We start from the raw sequence: 21,262 nt of genomic DNA on the forward strand, positions 1-21,262 counted from the left end.
ACAATACTTAGCTAACATTTCCACATGGAATCAGAAACATTAGAAGTCTGCAACCTATTATTCTGATAGCTTCCTATTTACAGTATAATTAAACAATTTGATATTTAAATTTCAAACTCTCCCATATTAAAGAAATATTAAATTTATTATCAACTTCAGAAAACAGCAGATTGAGCTACAGTGGGTGGGCCCATGCCCTATTATAAAAACACAGAAAAAATGCTAAATTAAAAAAAAATAGATTCATACACAACCAAGACCTGTAAATAAAGAAATCTCCTGGTACTAGGAAAGGAAAAGGATCTCAAAGCTGGGCAATGAATGGGTGCTGATGTTGGCACAGTCCACAAGGAACAGGAGATATGGGTTCTGAAGACTTCAGTGAGGAGAACTGAGCTACCTTCACATGGCCTAGAGCGCTGAAGGACAGCTCTGTCCATAAAATGGGGATAAGAAAAACTATCCTGGAGAAGCAACAAAGAAGTTTTCTATCTGCATGGATAATGGATGGGAGAAAAATAAAAGTCAACTCTGAGAAACAGAGTTTGTCTTGCCACAAGCAGCTGTGGGATCTGAATTTATGCCATCTATGTAGTACAGCAACTCCAAGCCAAGAAATGTATATAAAAACTTGTCCTCATATTTTTTCTACTTCAGTAACAGCAAGAAGCAAATACAAAACCACTCTAAATAAAAATATACACAACCTAGAAAAATCCCCACAAAGATAAGCACATGATAAAAAGTTACAAATCACACAAGGAAACAAGCAACTGTGAGAAAGGGTCAGTACAAAGATTTGATAACTGAGAATATGCACACGTGAAGTAAAATAATCTAAAAGGTCATAATGGGTGGGGGGTATAGTTCAGTGGAAGAGTGTGTACTTAGCATGTATGAGGTCCTGGGTTCAATCCCCAGTATCTCCATTAACAAAATATATAAATAAATAAAAAATAAAAGGTCATAAAATACTACTAAAATTATTAAATAGATAAAAGAAGGTATAGAAACCACAGTAAAAGAACAGGACAGTACATCCAAAGAACAGATGGATTTGAAAAAGAAGCAAAGCTTCTCAACATTAAGAATACAGTCACCAAAATTAAAATCCTATAGCAAAGAAGACATAGTAGAAGAGAGAATTAGTAAGCTAAAAGACAGATCTGAGGAAACATCCTGAGCACATCACTGAAAGATACAAAGGTGGAAATTAAGTGGTTAAGAGACAGGGCAAAAAGTGAGAAGGTCCAACATACCTCTAACAGGTGTTTTTAGAAAACCAAACAGAGCAAATATTGTTAAACCTGCAAATTAAAGACTCATTCCTACTCCATTATAGCATAAATAAAAATATACACCTAGACACACTGTGTCACAAATGCAAAATAAAGCGAAAACTTTAAAAACAATCAGAGGTAAAAGAACAGCAAGTACACAGGACGTAGGTAGTATAAACTCAGCACTTAGAGATGTCAGTGTAAAATGGAATATCTTTAAAATGCTGAGGGAAAATAAGCATCAACCTAGAATTCTGTACTCAGCTATAAGTCATCACTCACAAATTGTAGTATAATTAAAATTATGTTCAAAGTCTGGGAGAATTTGCTAGTCACAGACTCTAGATGAAAGAACTGATAAAAGAAGGAAGAAGGAAACAATCATCAAAGAAGTGGATGCAAGAAGCAACTGTGGGCAAAAACAGTAGAGAATAGGCAATGCCAGAGTGCATCTCAGGCAATAAGGGTATTATCTGATGAAACGGTGTTTTATGTATTTACTGTTTACATATTTACATTATTTAAATTATATTTTGTTAAGTAAAGAAGCAATCGAGGGCATAGAACCTGGCAAATATGCTGACAAATGCAAATTAGTATTGACTTAAAAAATAAAAGACAAGGGAGAGTTAAAAATAAGGTAGAACTACAATATTAGAAAACAGCATCAGAGAAAATGTGAAGGAGCAGATCAGTGTTAAAAGCCCTAAAGTCCTTACATAGTTTGGGAGGTAAATATATTTGTCTCACATTTTAACTCAACTCTGAATGTTGAAAATTCAAGAATCAGCACTAAGAGATTAAAAATAGAATGCATAATTTCTGAACCAATAGAGGAGGAATAAGAAAAATACAGAAAACTCAATCCAACAGAAGGAAAGAAAGGATGAAAAGTAAAGAAAAAATATAGAAGAAATCAGAAACACAAAAAAGAGAACAGAAATAAGCATAAATTTATCAGTAACCAGAATAAATGGAAACATTATACCTGATGAATAACAAATTATCTAGATAAACAAGTTTCTACTGTATAGCACAGGGAACTATATTCAATATCTTATAGTAACCTACAATGAAAAGAATATGAAAATGAATATATATATGTGTATGTATGACTGAAACATTATGCCATGTACCAGAAATTGACACAACATTGTAAACAGACTACACTTCAATTTAAAAAAAAGATGAAACAGAGAAAACTAGTAAAAAAATTATGTAAAAGAATGAAATCGAGTTATACACTGTATGTATACAACCACAACATAATCACTCAGCTTGAAAGTAAAGGGATGTCTAATGTACTAAAAATATAGGGAACAGAGGAACATGTTAAATGACAGCACAAAAACTTAATTAGCAAAATCTAGAGTCTGAAAAAATACTTCAGGACAAACATCCGCGTTTCTTGAAAAGATAAACTGCAAGGGGAAAAAGAGATGGAGGACAAACCCAGAAGTTAAAAACTTTTAAGCTGTCAACCAATTGCCATGTATAGACCTATCTGGACTCCAACTAGAACAAATAAACTTTTTTTTGAGGCAACTGGCAACATGAACACTGATTAGATATATGACAATATTAAGATTTAAAAAAAAAAGAAGTGACAATATTATTATATTTTTAAAAGAGATCTTATCTTTTAAACATACACATAAAATATTTTTGGATAAACTAATGTGCTGTCTGGGATTTGCTTAAAAATAATTCAGGAAAAGGCAAGAAGAGTGCTGGGGACGCATTAAACAGGACTGACCATGATTTGATGACTGTTAAAATTGATGGTTGGGTACATGAAGGCTAATTATACTATTCTGTCTTCTAGTGAAATATGTTTGAAATTGTCCATTAAAATTTTTTTAAAATAAAAAATATCAAAAAAGATACACCACATAAAAGAAAGCAGGAATGGAAATATTAATATTAGATAAAATTGACTTTGAGTCTAAAAAGCATTTTTAGGGATAAAGACAGTCATTACTTAACTTTTATCATTACAATTCATTAAAAAGGATAAAATTCAACAAAAAATATAATAATCATGAACTACATTCATTTTATAACATAGCCTCACCTACATAAACCAACATTTAACAAAATTACAAGGAGAAATAAAACTTAGAAATTTGACATAAACTAATAGAAAATGCTTATTCTTTTCAAATAAACACGGACAATTTACAAAAGCTGACTATATATACTGGGCTACAAAGGAAATTCTAACAAATATCTAAGAATGATATTACTGTACACTCATCCAATCACAATACAACTAAAATGAAAATTACAAAAATATAGCCCAAATCCCATAATATTTGGAAGCTAAAAACCCCTTTTATGAGTTGAAGGAGAAATCATAATACAAACTGCAAACTAGATCTGCAAACTACCAAAAGATGGCACACAACTCTTGTCTGGGTCCTTGCAGAAACATGTTCAGCCTCAACTGCACTTATTAGAGAAAAAAGAAAGAATGAAGTTAGGTAAAACCCAACAAGTTAAGCCCCTAAAAGCAGAAAAAATAATAAAGCTAAGTAGATATTCATGAAAAAGAAAATTAAGAAACAATAGAGAATCAACAAGCCAAAGCTTGCTTTTTTGCAAAAATGCATTAAATGTCTGACAAGACTAAGAATGCAGATACAAATAACAACTACAGATACAGTAGAAATTTATTTAAATAACTGCCCTAATTTCATTCTTTTAATAAGGAACGTAAAAACTTAATACCTCACCATTGCCCAGCCATTTAATCAGAACCTCAAATTCCAGCTCAGCTGATGACTACAGACAAACAGCTACCTGAGCACAAAGCTCTGTGTAATCCTTAGTAGTGTGTGGCCAGTGGGTGGAGTCACAGAAAATAAGATCCAGCCCACACTGCCTGACTCTGATACAAAAGAGGAGGTTATAGCATTGGCTTCTCAGAAAAAAAAAAAAAAAAGAAAAGAAAAGGAAAAAAAGGCCTGAGGTGGGAGCCAATCATTTTATCACAAAAATAATCCTAATCTAAAAATCAGGGGATTGATGGCTTCAGGTCACACATGAAAACTATTCCTAGTTCTGGACTCTCAAAAGCAATACTTATTTTTTCAAAGCAAGGTTTTAGTTCCACTCCCAACCCTTCACAAACCTTCTTCAGAAATGCTAATGTTTTTTGAAGGCAACATTTTTTCAGATTCAGGACCAGAAGACAATTCAATGCGGTCCACAGGTTCAACCTGTAGAAAAACACACACAAGAAAATAACTGTTACAACTATTATAGTTCGATAGTTTCAAAGTATCATAAATAATTTTATGTAGGCTTTAAACATTTGCATTAATGCAACAAATGAAAGAATGGGATTAAATTCAACATGAGTTAAATGGTGGGGATTGATAGAGGAGTTCATTTTTACTTATTTGTATGTTAACTGAGTTACCCTTTTAAGAGGCTCAGGAAAACTGCGTCATATAATTTTAGAATGGGGAGGAACATTAACTATCATCTAGACAAAACCTTTCTTATTTTTTATTTATATAGATCACCTTTCTTTTCTTTTTTATTGAAGTATATAGGTGACTTACAATATTATAATAGTTTCAGATGTACAGCATAGTAATTCAGTATTTTTATACATTAATACCATATAAAGTTATCACAATATTATTGACTATTTTCCCTTACATTACATCCCCATGACTTACTTATTTTATAACTGGCAGTCTGTACCTCTTAATCTCCTTCACTTATTTCACCCATCCCTGACCCATGTCCTCTCTGGCAACCACTGGGTTGTTCTCTATCTATTAATCTGTTTCTGCTTTAGTTGTTCATTTGTTTTGTTTATCAGACAGTCTCTTCAACAAATGGTGTTGGAAAAACTGGATAGTTACATGTAAAAGAATGAAGAAACTAGGCCGTTTTCTTACACCATACACAAAAATAAATTCAAAATGGGTTAAAGACTTAAATATAAGACTTGAAATAATAAAACTCCTAGAAAAAAACATAAGCAATATGCTCTTTGACACTGATCTTAGCAATATATTTTTTGAACTATCTCCTTAGGCAAGGGCAATAAAAGTAAAAAGGATTACAGCAAACTAAAAAGACTACAAAAGTCCAGGAGCAAATGGCTTCACTGGGGAACTCTACCAAACATACGATAAGAACTTATACCTATCCTTCTCAAACTCTTTCAAAAAACTGAAGAGGAGGGAACACTTCCAAATTCATTCTATGAGGCCACCATCACCCTAATAATAAAACCAAAGACAATATAAAAAAAAGAAAAGAAAAGAAAAGAAAATTACCGGCCAATATCTTTAATGCATATTGATGCAAAAATCCTCAAAATATTGGCAAACTAAATCTAACAATATATAAAAAGAATCATACACCATGATCAGGTTGAATTCACTTCAGGGTTGCAAGGATGGTTCAACATATGGAAATCAATCAATGTGATACACCACATTAACAAAAGAAAAGGCAAAAACCATGTAATCATTATAATAGTCACAGAAAAGCAATTGACAAAATTCAGCATCCATTCACGATAAAAACTCTCACAAAAGCAGGTATGGGGGAACATATCTCAACATGATAAAATCTATTTACAACAAACCCACAGCCAACATAATACTCAATGGTTAAAAGTTGAAAGCCTTCCGACTAAATTCTGGAACAAGACAAGGATGCCCACTCTCATCAGTTCTATTTAACAAAGTACTGGAAGTCCTAGCCACAGCAATCAGACAAGAAAAAGAAATAAAAGCATCCAAAATGGAAGAGAAGAGGTAAAATTATCACTATCTGCAGACGACATGATACTCTATATAGGGAATCCTAAAATCACACAAAAACTATTAGAACTAATAAATGAATTCAGCAAGGTAGCAGGATACAAGATTAATATACAGAAATCTGTTGTATTTCTTTACACTAATAATGAAATATCAAAAAAATGAAATATCAGAAAGAAAAAGTGAAAAAACAATTCTGTTTAAAATCACATTAAAAATTACATAGGAATAAACTTAATCAAGGAGGTGAAAGACCTGCATGCTGAAAACTAAAAACACTGACAAAGGAACCTGAAGATGATGCAAAGAAATGGAAAGAGATCCCATGCCCTTGGGTTGGAAGAATTAATATTGTTAAAATGGCCACACTACTCAATCTACAGATTTAATGAAACCTCTATCAAAACAGCCATGACATTTTTCATAAACTAGAAAAAACAGTCCTAAAATTTATATGGAACCACAGAAGACCCAGAATTGGAGAAGCAAGCCTGAGGAAAAAGAACAAAGCTGCAGGTGTAACCCTTCTAGACCTCAGACTTTACTACAAAGCTGCAGTAATAAAAAGAGAGGTTTTGGCACAAAAACAGACATATAGATCCATGGAACAGAACAGAGAACCCGGAAATAAACCCATGCACCTATGGTCAATTAATATAAGACAAAGGAGGCAAGAATACACAATGGAGAAAAGACAGTCTCTTCAACAAGTGGTGTTGGGAAAGCTATTTGTAAGAGAATGAAATTAGAGCATTCTCCAATACCATATGTAAAAATACATTCGAAATGATTTAAAGACCTAAATATAAGACATGACACCATAAAACTCGTAGAAGGGAGCACAGGAAACATTCTCGGACATAAATTGTAGCAGTATTTTCTTGGATCAATCCCCCAAGGCAAAAGAAAGAAAAGCAAAAGTAAACAAATGGGATTCAATCAAACTTAAAAGCTTTTATCCAGTAAAGGAAACCATCAACAAAATGGAAAGACAACCTATGGAATGGGAAAAAAACTGAAAACAATGTGACTAACAAGGGGTTAATATCTAAAATATACAAGCAGCTCACAGAATTCAGTATCAAAAAAGCAAACAAACTGGTTAAAAAATGGTCAGAAGACCTAAACAGATATTTTTACAAAGAAGACATATAGATGGCCAACAGGCACGTGAAAAGATGCTCAACACTGCTAATTACTAGAGAAATGCAAATCAAAACTACAATGAGGAATCACTGCACACTGGTCAGAATGGCTATTGTCAAAAAATCTATAAAAAATAAATGCTGGAGAAGGTGTGGAGAAAAGGGAATCCTCGTACACTGTTGGCAGGAATGTAAATTTGTGCAGCTACTATGGAAAACAGTATGGAGATTCCTCAAAAAACTAAAAATAGACTTACCATATGATGCAGCAATCCCACTTCTGGGTATATATCCAGAAAAAAAAAGAACTCTAGTTCAAAAAGATACATGCACCCCAATGTTCACAGCAGCACTACGTACAACAGCCAAGACATGGAAACAGCCTAAATGTCTGTCAACAGATGACGGGATAAAGTTGTGGTGCATTTATACAATGGGAAACCACTCAGCCATTAAAAAAAAAAAAAAGGATGAAGTAATGCCATTTGCAGCAACATGGATGGACCTAGAGATTACCATACCAAGTGAAATAAGTCAGACAGACAAAGACAAGTACCGCATTTTATCACTTACTAAAAACAATAAGACAAATGAACTTATTTACAAAACAGAAACAGACTCACAGACATAGAAAACAAACTTATGGTTACCAAAGGGGAAGGGAGGGCAGGGATTAATTAAGAGTTTGAGAAAAAAAAATGAAGACAGTCTACCTTAACACAATGTCGGTGTAGCACTTCGTGTCTGGGGTAATCCTGCTCTATGCTTTCAGCAATGTTCTGAATTGCTAACAGCTGCTCATCAATTTGCTGAAGCTTAGATGTGAGATGCTCCAGCCGGCGCGCTGCAGAGCGTGGTGCAGGCTGAGTGGCAGAGACACCCTGCAGTAGTTCCCTTAGCAGATAATCATCTGCAGTATCTGACTTTGAGCTCTGTTCTTGCAATCGGAAATCTGGCTTCAGCAAATCTAAATATTAATGAAGATAACATCAGAATTGATTACAAAAAAGTAGACGCTGACAATCTAATTTTTTGAAGACCTCTTTTTAAGTCAGCATAACATTTCCTTCCAAATCAGTTTTAATTTAATATACCTAGAAATGCCATTTTAGCGTCTTGATTTCTGAGATTTGTCTTTGTTGTGAGATAATACATAATAGTGTTACTATTACCACAAAGCTCCATATACAAGGCAGCTTGAATGTTACTTTATCTTCTGCTACAAAAATTTACTTCATCAAGAAGCAACTTTAATAATTTTATGACTTTTTAAAACTCTACTTGAAAACCAGCAACGTCACACAGTAAAAGCTAGGGACAGAGTTGGCCGTTACTGTCTCTATGTGGGATCTCAGGCAAACAAACCTCCCAAGACCAGTATCAAAGCCAATGAGTCTCTATACTTTTTTTAAACAGATTCTTGTCCCAAATTTGAAACACTTCTTCCAGGCTTCTGGGCCTTCTCCTCCCGATGCCTCTCCCTTCTCAGTTACCTTCTTGGTCTTCTCTTCTGCCACTCCTCCTTTTACCCTTCAGTATTTTCAGAGTGCCAGTCTCAGCTCAAGTCTCTTGTCACTCCAGCCACTCTCTCTGAGTGAGGTCGCGAGGCACTGCCGACTCTCACGTTCATCGGCACTCTTTCTGAGCTCCAGCCCCTTAAATCCATCTGTGTCCTAGACATCTCATTTAGGTGGTCCCAAATGCGTATCAAACCAAACTGATCACTTCTGCCCTTCCATCCTGCTCCTTCCTCCCAATTTCCCAGCTCAGGGAACAGCACTATGATCCTCTCAGTTTCCCAGACCAGAGGCCTGAGAGGCATTCAAGGTTGTCTTCCTTCAGATCCAAAGTGACACCAGATATCGATGATCTACCTACCAGTCATCTCCTCCTTTCCTACCAGCAGTGCTTAGATGAGGCTTTCACTATCGACAGACCCCAAACAGCACCCTTCTCTTTAACTTATCTCACTCCTCTCTAGTCCGACTTCCACACAGGCCCTAGAGAGATCTCTTAATACACAAATCTGATACTGTTCCTTTCCCACTTGAAACCCTTCAGCACCTCCCTAAGGCCTTCACCTTAAAAGTCCAAATGCCTTAGCAGGAAAGAAAGTGGCACCATCTTTCCTTGTCGTCTCATTCAAAACAAAACTCCACTGACTCCAAGAACCAAACTTTAATTTTCTCAAACTCAGCAAGCTCCATCAAATCTGAGTCAGTTGCACAATCTGTTCTCCCTGTCTGTATGCCCTTTCTTTCATTAAACCATACTTTTAAGATTCCATTTAGGTCTCTCCCCTAAATAGCCCCAGAGATGGACTAGAAGCTCTATTTCCCAACAACCTCATCCGTGTCACCACAACAGCACTTACCAGGCTACATCACAGTCACCCCGTTACCTCTCTGCCTTCCTTTCCCCCTAAAGGTGAACCCATGAGTCTGGGTTTCAGTTTGTCAGAATTTCAAAAGTTAACTGGTGTGAAAATGAAGGGAAACTAACAGGGAACTTTAAGTAGCCACAGGCATTTGGCTAGATGCAACCCTCATGACAACCCTATGAGGTTGTGTCCTACAGAGAAACAAGTGAGGATCAGATAAAGTTAACTTACTTGCAAAGTCCCCAAGCTATTAACTAACAAGGCTGGGATTGAAACCCAGGTCTGTTCTATCTGAATCTAAAAGTCAAGCTCTCTTCATTTGCCCACATACTTCCCCAGCCTGAAAGACGGCTGGCTTCATACATCCTTCCTCCACGACCCACACGCCCAGCAGCCCCATGACTGGGAGAGAGGGGGCAAAGGCGTCAACATCTGAATCAGTGGCTCTCACTTCTTTACACAGCTGTCATACACATGCCCTAACACATCCAAAGGTGAAGTTTCCCTGCCACTCATCGCTTCCTTGCTGCTCGTATCTCCTGAGTGCCCAATGCGGATACACATGCTGTGCCAGACTCTACACCCAAGCACCTGACAACCACAAGACTGGGTCCACCCCTCCCAAGAGCTGTGGAACCCAGAAGAGACACTGAATCTCTGATTATGTGTTAGGTTAATGTAATGATTCGTAGCATGTAATCACTTTAGATTTTGGAGAAATATTCTTCTAAATCTTGCAAATATTTTACAATAATGCAACCTGATTTATGACTATAAAATTGAGTATTTTACTAATAAAGTACTGTTGGCTATCACGCCTGTGTATTTTTTGTGTGCTAGTCTAGAGGTTCCCACCTTCTAAAATATGAGAATTCCTCCTTAACACTAAAATACTCATGAAATCCCACAGGATATTAGCCTCACTAACTGAGAGAAGACATATGCACAAATAGATCTGTAGTTTCCTTGCAAAATATCCCTTGGAACCATGACTCTACCTCAATCTACCTATTTGCCCCCACTCTCCTTAGCAAGGTAAAAGCATTTTTCTGGTTTCTTTTGCAATTACCAAGTTTCAGTGCTTATTTTGAATAGAACAGCGATTCGGGGAAGGGGGAGAGTCATGCTATAAATCTAGGGCATTCACCTTTGTCCTGCTGTATGTCTAATGGTGTAGGCGAGGTGATACCAGGCTCCTTCACTTCTGTGATGCCTGCTCTCCAGCTTCTTCCATCCAAAGAGGATGGAGACACTTTTACGGGTTTAAAAAATAAATCCATGGCAGAATTGGAAGATTCTATCAAGAAGATGAAAGACAGTCATTCTGGAAAAGGCAAAGCTACAGAAACAATAAAAAGACTGTGGTCTCCAGGGGTTTGGGGAGAGGGAGGGAGGGAGGAATGAACAGATGGAGCACAAGGGATTTTCAGGGCAATGAAATTATTCTGTATGATACTATAGTGATGGCTACATGTCATTATGCATTTGTCAAAACCCACTGAATGTACAACATCAAGAGTGAACCCTAATGTAAACGATGGACTTTGGTTGATAATAATGTGTCCATGTTGGTTCATCAATTGTAACGAATATGCCACACTGATGGGGGATGTTGAGGGTAGGGGAGTATATATGTGTGGGTGGGGAGGGCTATGTGCAAACTCTGTATTTTCTGCTCAATTCTGCTGTGAACCTGAAACTGCTCTAAAAAATAAAGTCTATTAATAAAAAAAAATACAAAAGGCATACAAAGACTGACTCTAAACTTTTAAACAAGGTGTTAAAATTAGCACACTGATCACCCACTGTGGATTGGGTGGCCCCGAGGAAACACAACTGTCACCCAGATTTGGGTGATGTGGCGATCAACGTTAACAGAATACTTCTAAATGTGAACATAAACATCTAAAAGTACAGTGGATTTCTAGGAGGAGAGCTCAGAGACATAAAGAGGAGTAACAACGCTATACTAAAGAATTTTTCAAAATGTTTTTGATTTGTTTAAAAAGTAGAAAAAATTATTACCTTGACTCTTAACATTATGCGGGGGAACAGCATTAGTAACTGAAGCTGCCAAATAATGTAATTCTGCAGATGAGACCTCTACGCGATCAGTTTGCTGTTTGATAATATCATCTGAAGGCTCCTCCCTGACAGGTAACTGCTGTAGATCATCAGCTTCAATGTCAATCACGTTTATGTAAGTGTGTCCAACCTGAGCCAAAACACATAAAATCAAAGAGGGTTACATTCTTTTTACTTCATATGGCCACTCTACCCTCCCCCCCCCCAAAAAAGGCTTAATTTTAAAGTCAAGAAAAGCTTCAATCAGCCTAACTTAGGGAAAGCTGCAGAAAAGTATGTGTTATGGTCTTAGTTTACAATATTTGGGGGCATAATATTTAAATCTTACATTAATTTTTGACATTTCCAAGAAAGCTATGTAGATGAGATTTTAGCCTCACTTCATCTATACAACTGAATAATGCAGATGACCATAATAAACTTCAGCACAAAAGTATAATGAAAACTTCCAAATTAGTACCTTATCTGACACTGAAGGTGACAAAGGTTTCTCTGATATTTCAGCAGAAAGTCTGAGATTTAGATATACATCTGGAGTCAATGGCTGAGGAACATTCAAGGATTCACATTCTGAAAATTAAGGAAATAAAAATCAGGAATATAAAAAAAATCTATAAATAGCTCTAGGTCATTAACTTTGTAAGAACAAGTTAGCAACTAACAACATAAAATGTATTTGTTAAAAATCTAAGTAGAAGTTTCACAGGTATAAATAAATAAGGCAAATTCTATTCTGTTCTAACTAAATACACATTGACCACTGCTTTTCTCATGTGAGTGATTCACAAGAATAATAAGTAAGGCATACCAAGAAAATGCTATAATTTCCTATTTCCATTTCAGACAGATTGAGCCATGTTTGTTTAAAGTTTCAATAAAATCAGATTTTAGGAAATTAATCCGTAACTAATTTTTTTATTTTCAGCACTGTTTCTTGTTATTTGTTTGTTTAAACAGCTTTATTGCAATATAATTCACATCCTTTAAAACTTTACAGTTCAGTGGTTCTTAGTATATTCAGAGCTCAAAGCTAAATTTTACCACTTAAAATGCTAAACATCTAAATTTTACAAAAGTCATTAGCTTCTTAATGAAAACAGTAAAGAAGCCTGTGACGACACAGGTTAGCTCTGTGCCTTTTGTTCTAGGACTCTAATCTTATTCCCTAGCATTTTATTTTTAATCGAACATTACTTTCAAATTTCATAAGCAAAATATAACTCATTATAATATTGAGTACTGGAAACTTGGTAACAAGGCTTGTATTTAAACCATGACAACCAAAAAAACTAGAAAAAGGAAAGTGAATATATTTAAATTATCATTCTATCTCTATTACATCAATTGACTGGTTTAACTACTCTTTTAAAAGAGGTGGTAACTCTTATTTTGACATCATACAGACATAACCATGCTGTTCTCAGAAGAGAAATCACACCTGAAGTGGAAGAAATGATTTGCTGATTTTTGTGACATTCAGAAACAACTTCTTGAGAAGGAGCTTCCTTATCTTGTAGTCAATTAGGAGATTTGGGGCAAAAAGAGAAAACAGAACAAGAAAATGGATTTCACAAACAGAAAGGTAAAAATACAAATACAGATTTTTTTTAGATATTGTATATAAATAGTCATAGAAAAGTAGACTGACAGCTTAGAATTTATTTTTTTAATTAATATGGTAATTTTAGATTTTATCATTATTTATATCCTGGGCCTGATTACTTTAATGAATTACATACTCCTAGCAAATTGGCTGCCGACTTCAGAAAATTACAGAGCATTAAAGTACCTCTAAAGTTTTCTCAAAGACACATTTAAGAATGTTTCTCAAATCCACACTCATTATTTGCATCAAAAAACATCTTATACATGCTCAGACTCATTCAGAAAGAGACAAATAACAGTGAGATGCCTTTTTTTGATCTATTGGATTGGTAAAGGCTAAATGAGTTAGCTAAATCATAGTGATAACCGCCCACCCCCCCTAAAAAAAACTCTTATGCTAGAAGTTACTCATTGAAGCATCATTTATAGGAGAAAAATACTGGAAACCACCTAATGCATTCAGCAATAAGGAATTAGTTAACTATTTTTTGGCACAGCTGGAGAAGGAATAAGCTTACCAAGTACTTTTTGATGATACAGGGAAATGTTTGGCAGAAGCAGAAATCACAGTGAAAAGCAAAGGATACAAAATATAGGTAACCCCTGTTATCCAAACTGAATCTATTCCTGAAAATTTGCTGCCTAGTCAGATACCAGGATTTTACTGAATTAGTTTAAAGTAAAAAAGATGTCCCAGATATTCCAATACTCCCAATCTTTGTTAAATAACTCTTAAACACCTAAATAACTATCTATTAAGATTTCTATTATAAAGCATTTTAAACATGACTTCTTTTTTCCCCTCCCCTAAACATCAGTTTTCAATTAACATTTAATCCATTACATACTGTGCGATATGCGATAATTCTAAACATATCAGATATGAATTATCTGTAGCACTGGAGCAAACAGGTACTACAATGTCAAGAAAGAATGAAATGATATGTTAAATATACACTCTAACTGGAGAGCATCCCAAGGCACCTGGGAAAGAACAAATACTGGGACCATGAAGTGTTAAACTATCAGGGAAAAAGCAATGGTATCTGGACAGAGAGAGTCAAGATAGTGAGAGGACACTTGTACTATATATCATATCTAACTCTGTGAAAAGTACAAAAGACTGAAAGAAAAAACATCAAAATGTCACTTCTAAGTGGTGTGACTGCAGTGAAGTTCATCTTCTTCCTAGCTTGCTATATTATCCAAATATTCCACAATGATCATATGTTATTTTGAAATCATACCAATAAATATTATCTCATAATAATAAAAAATTAGAAGTTTAAAGAGGCACTTACAAGGTTCCATACACAGTTAAGAGAAACTGTTTCTAAATATCATAAAGAATTAAAAATAAGACCAAAAAAAAAAAAAAAAAAGAAAGAAAAAGAAAAGGAAAAAGAAACAACAGCCCTATTTTTGGCCTTGGCCACTTCCCATCCCTCAGGAGTGAAGGTGCTGAGTTCTTTTTCCCATTGCTCTATCATAGAGAATGAAAAGAGAGAAAGAAAGAGAAAAAAGTATAATTGGTAAGCACAGTCTGGAAATCCACATGAGATACTCTGTCAGCAACGGTAAGGAATCCCCAACTTAGGTTTGAACGTGGGGTTGAAGGCCAAGAGAATACTTCACAAAAGATGTGAAAAAATGAAATCAGTGTTTGAAAATTATTACACTCAATTTTTAAAATGCTCATGTGAGAGGAGAGAAGCATGTCAGTCAAGGATGAGCATCTATTTCAGGTGGGGAAATGATCACAGTGAAGCAGAGAAGCAGCACTGACTGTGGCTGGCGATGGCTGGGAAGGAGCCAGAGTAAGCAGCGTGGCACTACACTCAGAGTAGATTCTAAACTTTTTATCTTTTTTCCTGTTTTCTGAAAATGAGCTTTTACCCTGTCTACTAGGTCCTCTGCAGAGTATCTCCTCCTGCAACGTAAGACCTCCTGATAGAAAAGTGATGGGATCTGAAAACAGCAGAAATGGGCTTGAGTCCTGGTTCCTCTGCTCATTAGCTTTTGTTGTCATGTGTTGAGTCCTTAAGTTTTTTTAAGACACAGTTTCTGTAAAATGAAGATAATGAGTCCTGCTTTGCCACAGAGTTTTTGTAAAGATAACATGAGAAAATGTGTAGGAATGTAGTTAATAAACTGAAAAATGCTTCATTAAAAAAAAAGAATTACTATAGGGGGAGGGAAATAGCTCAGTGGTAGAGCTCATGCTTAGCATGCACAGGTCCTAGGTTCAATCCCCAGTACCTTCATTTAAAAAATAATAATCATAATAATAATTAGGACAACACAAAGAGCAGAGCACTTACATTAATGAAGAAGCTTGTCAGGCCAAATTCCAAATAATAGCTCCTCCAACATTTCCTCTATACCTGGACACAGTTACATACACTCTTCCCACACTAAACCCAGTCTATTCTTCTTCCTAACTCATCTTCACAGCTTCAGGCCTCTCAATCTCAAGTATGAAATTTCAGTAAAGTAAATTAATGGAACTTTTTAACAAATACCTATTGTGTTTTAATTAAGTTATCATAAATTCAATTTAAAAGTTAATTTTAGTTTTAAATTTGTTAAGTATATACCAGGGCTGTGGGCAAGAACCTGGAATGAGTAATTAATATCACATAATTTTAAATTCTCTTTTAATCACTGTTTTGAAGAAAAAGTCAAGATATATTAAATACCACAAAATAAATGAATTTTAAAAATTAAAGTAAAATAGCACTTTACCTGGGTCTGTATTTGTACTTGCATCCTGACGTTCTATAGCTTTCTTTCTTACAGAGGCCATGAAATGCAATCCAGCTGAAGTATTTATATCATCCTGGAGCTTTTCTTAAATATAGCAACAAAATATTAGAAAAAATTAATTGAGAAACCAACATATTACCAGGAGCCTAGAAACAGAGTACCTAACTCAAGGGAGGTGAGCTGTGGGGTGTTGGGATGTATCAAAATGCACTTTCTGAATGAGGTGGTGTCTAAGCTGATCCTCAAAGGCAGTCTAGTGGAATCAAAACCAAAATTGTGGAGGACCCTGTATGCCCAGGCTAGAAACTTATTCTTCTCGCTGCTGAAGATCCAGTAGAAACTGTTAAGCAGGGAAGGAATATGGTCAGATTCACGGTCTAGAAAAACCACCCCAGCCAGTGTGTGAGAAATAAACTCAAGTGGACAAAATTAAAGGAAGGCAATCAGATAGACGAGGCTACTGCAGCAGTTCAGATAAGCACCTAGTAATGGTGAGAAAAAGAGAGCAAAGGAAGTTCTTGACAAATATATGACACAGAACTCCTTAAACCACAGGAATTTCCTGAGTGATAGGAGTATCTTCTGTTATTCATGATAAGCCCCTTTTGATACCTGAGTTTATGCTAATGAGGTGACTCTTGGCAGGCCCCTGGACAGTTTCAGAATGGGTGCTGGTCACCAGAGGAACCAACAAGCATCAGGCCACCCAACTCCCACCTTTGGATAGGGGAGAGCAGCTGAAGATGGTGTTCAATCACCAATGGCCAATGATGTAATCAGTCGTGTCTATGTAATGAGATTTCAGTAAAACCCCTGGAACGATGAGCTAAGGGGCCTTTAGGTTGGTGAGTAGGAGTATGTGCGAGGAGGGTGGTACACCCAAAGACGGTGTGGGAGTGCTGTGCCCCCAGCCCCCACCCTGCCCTATGTATCTCTTCCATTTGGCTGCTCCTGAGCTGTATCCTTTATAATGAAACTGTGATCACAAGTCAAGCACTTTTCTTAGTCCTGGTGTTGTTCTAGCAAAGTAGTTAACCTGGAGGGGGCATCACGGGAACCCCTGAATCTGTAGTTGACCGAACAGAAATGTAGGTGTTGGGAATCTTTTGGGACTGAGCCCTTAACCTGTGGGGTCTGTGTTATCTCTACACTAGTAGTATTATAATTGAATTGAATTATCAGACACTCAGTGCCAGAAAACAGAGAATCATTGTTTAAAATGACATAATACACATCCACTCCAATGACTGGAGTACTATGTGGTCATTTTATATGACGTTATAGAAGAATATCTAGTGATATGGGAAGAGATATACCTTAATACTAGTCTGTAAAAACAGTGAGTTAAAACAAGTAGAGGAGGTACTCTTTTTAAATACATGTGCATTTGTAGATATATGTGAGTAGACATTCAGAAAATAAACTCTGTTAGAATAGCACTACTAGTTATCTCTAGACAAAAGGATTATGGGAGATTTTAATATTTGTCTTATTCCCTTGTTTGTGTTTTCTAAATTTTCTCCAGTGAATACGTATTATCTTTATGAAGAGAAGAATATGTTATTAAGAATGAAAAAAGAAAGTAGTTTTAAGACAACTGAGTGGGAAAGCAGCGCACCAGATGGATCAGGAGGCTACGCAGGTCAGTGAGGAGACAGCTGCTCGGCGCAGGCACCCAGGGGCCTGATGCTGGTCAGGGGCACGGAGGAAGGGAGGGGACCACGTCAAGGACTAAGTGAAGGAGTGGGGCAACAGACAGGCCACTTCCAAGGTAAAAATCTCAACCAGTCAGAAGAATGGTGCTATCACTAACAGGAAGATGCTGGTCTAAACTCTGGACTTACTGAATTTAAGGTGAAAGTAGAAAAGAAAGATGAGAGAGGGTAGGTGTATACTTGAGTGTCATCAAAAAAAAACTTTAAGAGCCAAAGCCATGAGAGTGAATGGCCCTAGAGGCACAGGAGTGTGTGTATGTGTGTGAAAAATACCGAAGAGAAAACCCTGGGGAATGTACATTCAGTGGCAAGAAGTAAACTGACCAATTCAAGAAAGAAAATAATTCACTACCTATAAACAAGCTCTCTTTTCTGAACTGGTTCCTTTACTATGTGCATGTGTTTTCTAGGACCAGTTTGACCCTAGGCATGTTCTTCCATTATTTCCCTTTAGGCCTTATATATCAGTATCTTATTTGAGATTCCAATTAATTGCATTGCTCTACTAATAGGGGTTGGTAAATCTTTTCCATAAAGAGTCATGTATTATATGATAATAATATATTAGGCTTTGTGGACCGTATGGCCCCTTTCTCAACAAATGAACCCTGCTGCAGTGCAAAAGCCAGCACAGAAAATGTGTAAATACATGGGCATGCCTGTGTTTCAATAAAACTTGATTTACAACAACAGATATGGTCCAGATCTGGCCTGCAGGCTATAGCTTGTTAACCACGGCTCTACTGGATAACACATCAAAGCAAATACATATACACACATACACACACCATCTTGTCAAAGATAACATGAAAATAACTGTCTCATTTTTATACACATAGTTTTAGAGAGCTGATTTTAACTCTGAATGGAGACACTGTATTAATATTAATCATGCATATACATACCAAAAGAAATGTCAAAGTCATCCAACGGCTGGGAACCACAATGTTCCTGTTGCTCCTAAATGAACCCCAAATGATCAATTAATGATTAACTCAAATACACTTATTATTTTGAAATAATATTCAATAGCTATGAAGAGTATTGATTTTTTAGGTATAGGTTAAATCCTGTAATTCTAGAAATATTTATCCTATCAAATTACTTACTCTATTGAAGTAAGTCTACAAAGGACTTCGTGAAATTCACAAGTCAAACAATTAAAAAAAAGAGCATTACCAGTTTAATGTAGTAACTAAATTATGGTATGTAATGCTCTCCTGCAGAGTAGCTTTAACACTCAAATGGTATCAAAACTGTTCATGGACTCAATATTTTAACATGTACACCTCCAGACATGTTCTTAAGGACTTGCTGAAAAAGTGTGTCTTTTAAAAAATTCACGTAAATAAAATTGTTCCTGTTTATTTAATATCTTGTTGCAAAAATAGGTAAATAAGTCACCAAATTTAGAAGGAATGTTTGAAACAATAAGATTAAAAATACAGGTTGTATAACAAACCTATGTTTGGGGAATCCAAAAGGCACCTAAAGAGACAAGTGAAACTATTATAGGAAAAACCCAAATAACACATGGTATGTGTGAAGATGTCACAGAAAAAAGCAGTGATTTCAAGTATAAAAAAGTCACACAAGCAGATGCTCTAAACCAGTTTCTTGATTCACCATCCAGCTGCTTTTCACATTCACAGCTGCACATCTGCTGTTGCACAGAGGGACTCATGTACTTACTGGCGCTAAGATTCTCCCAGTCACAATCAGAAGCTCCCAACACTCAGAAGACTAGACAAACCACAGAGACATTCCAAAGTCTGTGTACGCGCAAACTAGGGGAGAACGTATCGTGGTTTCTCGTTACCTTGGGTTTCGTAACTATTTCTGGATTATTATCATCAATGATGGAATCCTCTGGCTGGAAAGCCACACTTGGTTTTCTCCTTAGCTTCTCTGATCTTTTTTCTTGCAGCTCTTTTTCAGCTCGTCGTCTTTGCCTGTTAAAAACAATAGTGTAAAATATATTTCTGCTATATTAATAACATCAGTTTTTCGTTTTTATCATGCTAAATAGGGAGACAGTTATCACAATTACATAAATAAATTATTTTCAATGGCATTTAATTAAATTAGCAAGATGTTCTGCTAGAATACAAGCAAATACAAGCAGCAGTCAGGTCACATGAAAATTATTTCTAGCTCCTCTACTACTGAACTGACTTTTCTGTTAGTCTCTAGAATCTCAGGTTAGAGTTACAACTTTTGGACAATTTTGAAATTCTCTTTTCTGAGATTCTAAACTGGCCCCAGAAACTCTATCAGATACCTCCATTTACTATTTAAACAGCAAACTTAGTCAGCTCCACAAGGAGGAAATCCCAGCAAGGAGGAAAGAGGGCCCAAAAAAGTAAAGAGGAAACCTTACTCTGAAGGGAGTTTACCTGGAAAAGATGGAAGGAAAGAACCATTTCTGGAGACAGAGCACTGGTAGTAGATTTTAGGGTTTGATAAATGTGAATTTTTTTAAGTGTCTAGACTCGGTAATAATCTACCAGTCAACACATGTATTGAACATCCATTATGAGTAAAACACTACAAATGCTCCTCACTATAAGTCACAGCCTTGCTTTTTTTTTTTTTTACATGCACATTTCTTAGTGCCCTGAAACAATTCACATCACCTACCCTCCTGCTTCCTCTGTGAGAGTCTGGAGGATATGGTAAGATGAATAACAATAAATGTTAGTTTAGTGTACGGGATAGTAAATGGAATACTGCATGAAACACCAAATATCTGTGCTGCAAAACATGACTGCTCATTCTGTTACAGAAAAATGTAAAAGAAACCCACAGCCTATGAATGTGAGGAAAAAATTCCTTAATAAAATGGAAAAAAAATAGTATTTGTTTCTAACAATATAGGAATTTTCCTCATCACAGGATGTGTTCAAATGCATAACACTTGACATGGAAATTGAATATGCAATTATGTATAGGCTGGGAGATTGAACCAGATAACTTCCAGCTGGTCACTATTAATAAACTTGCAGGTATGTGATATGTTCAAATAAAATTTCACTTAAAACTTGCCTTTTTTTACTGTCCTTTACTTGTCTCACTTCAGATGATTCTATTTTGACCTTTAGAAGCTGGAAGTGTCCAGGATCACCTTGTTCAAATAAATTATGTGTTAATTTCTGTTGGCTTTGTTTAAATGCAATGACGTTTTCAAGTGGAATAAGCTGTGGTTTTTGGTACTATAAGAAAGAAACAAGGCATTGTGATTTTAAATGATAAACCTCAAATGTGCAATATATAAATTAAAAATTGAGAAAAACATTTGTTTATATTAAACTAAGATGTGCAAGAGATAGAACATAGCAAAGATAACAAATTGATTGGACTGCTAAGATGAGTATCCAGATCTTAAAGAATAAATGATTTTAGATACCATTTTCTGAAAATTTCAACTGGGCATTTTATTTCAGAAATTAAGCTAGAAGTCCTCACCTTCTTAATTTCTTTTTCATTTTGAAAATCT

General features: G+C 35.8%; 1 protein-coding gene across 1 annotated transcript in view; it reads right to left on the bottom strand.

Annotated features, from left to right (window-relative positions):
* The window catches only part of CPLANE1 (ciliogenesis and planar polarity effector 1), a 94,964-nt gene that overhangs the window by 16,717 nt on the left and 56,985 nt on the right, over positions 1-21,262 (bottom strand). Inside the window, 9 exon segments of the mRNA XM_014559668.2 lie at positions 4,414-4,501; positions 7,929-8,182; positions 10,743-10,892; positions 11,621-11,810; positions 12,141-12,250; positions 16,031-16,135; positions 18,672-18,726; positions 19,586-19,718; positions 20,812-20,978. Coding sequence (XP_014415154.2) covers positions 4,414-4,501; positions 7,929-8,182; positions 10,743-10,892; positions 11,621-11,810; positions 12,141-12,250; positions 16,031-16,135; positions 18,672-18,726; positions 19,586-19,718; positions 20,812-20,978 — 1,252 coding nt within the window.

This window comes from Camelus ferus, chromosome 3, assembly GCF_009834535.1.
Source record: "Camelus ferus isolate YT-003-E chromosome 3, BCGSAC_Cfer_1.0, whole genome shotgun sequence".
Taxonomy (NCBI): Eukaryota; Metazoa; Chordata; class Mammalia; order Artiodactyla; family Camelidae; genus Camelus; species Camelus ferus.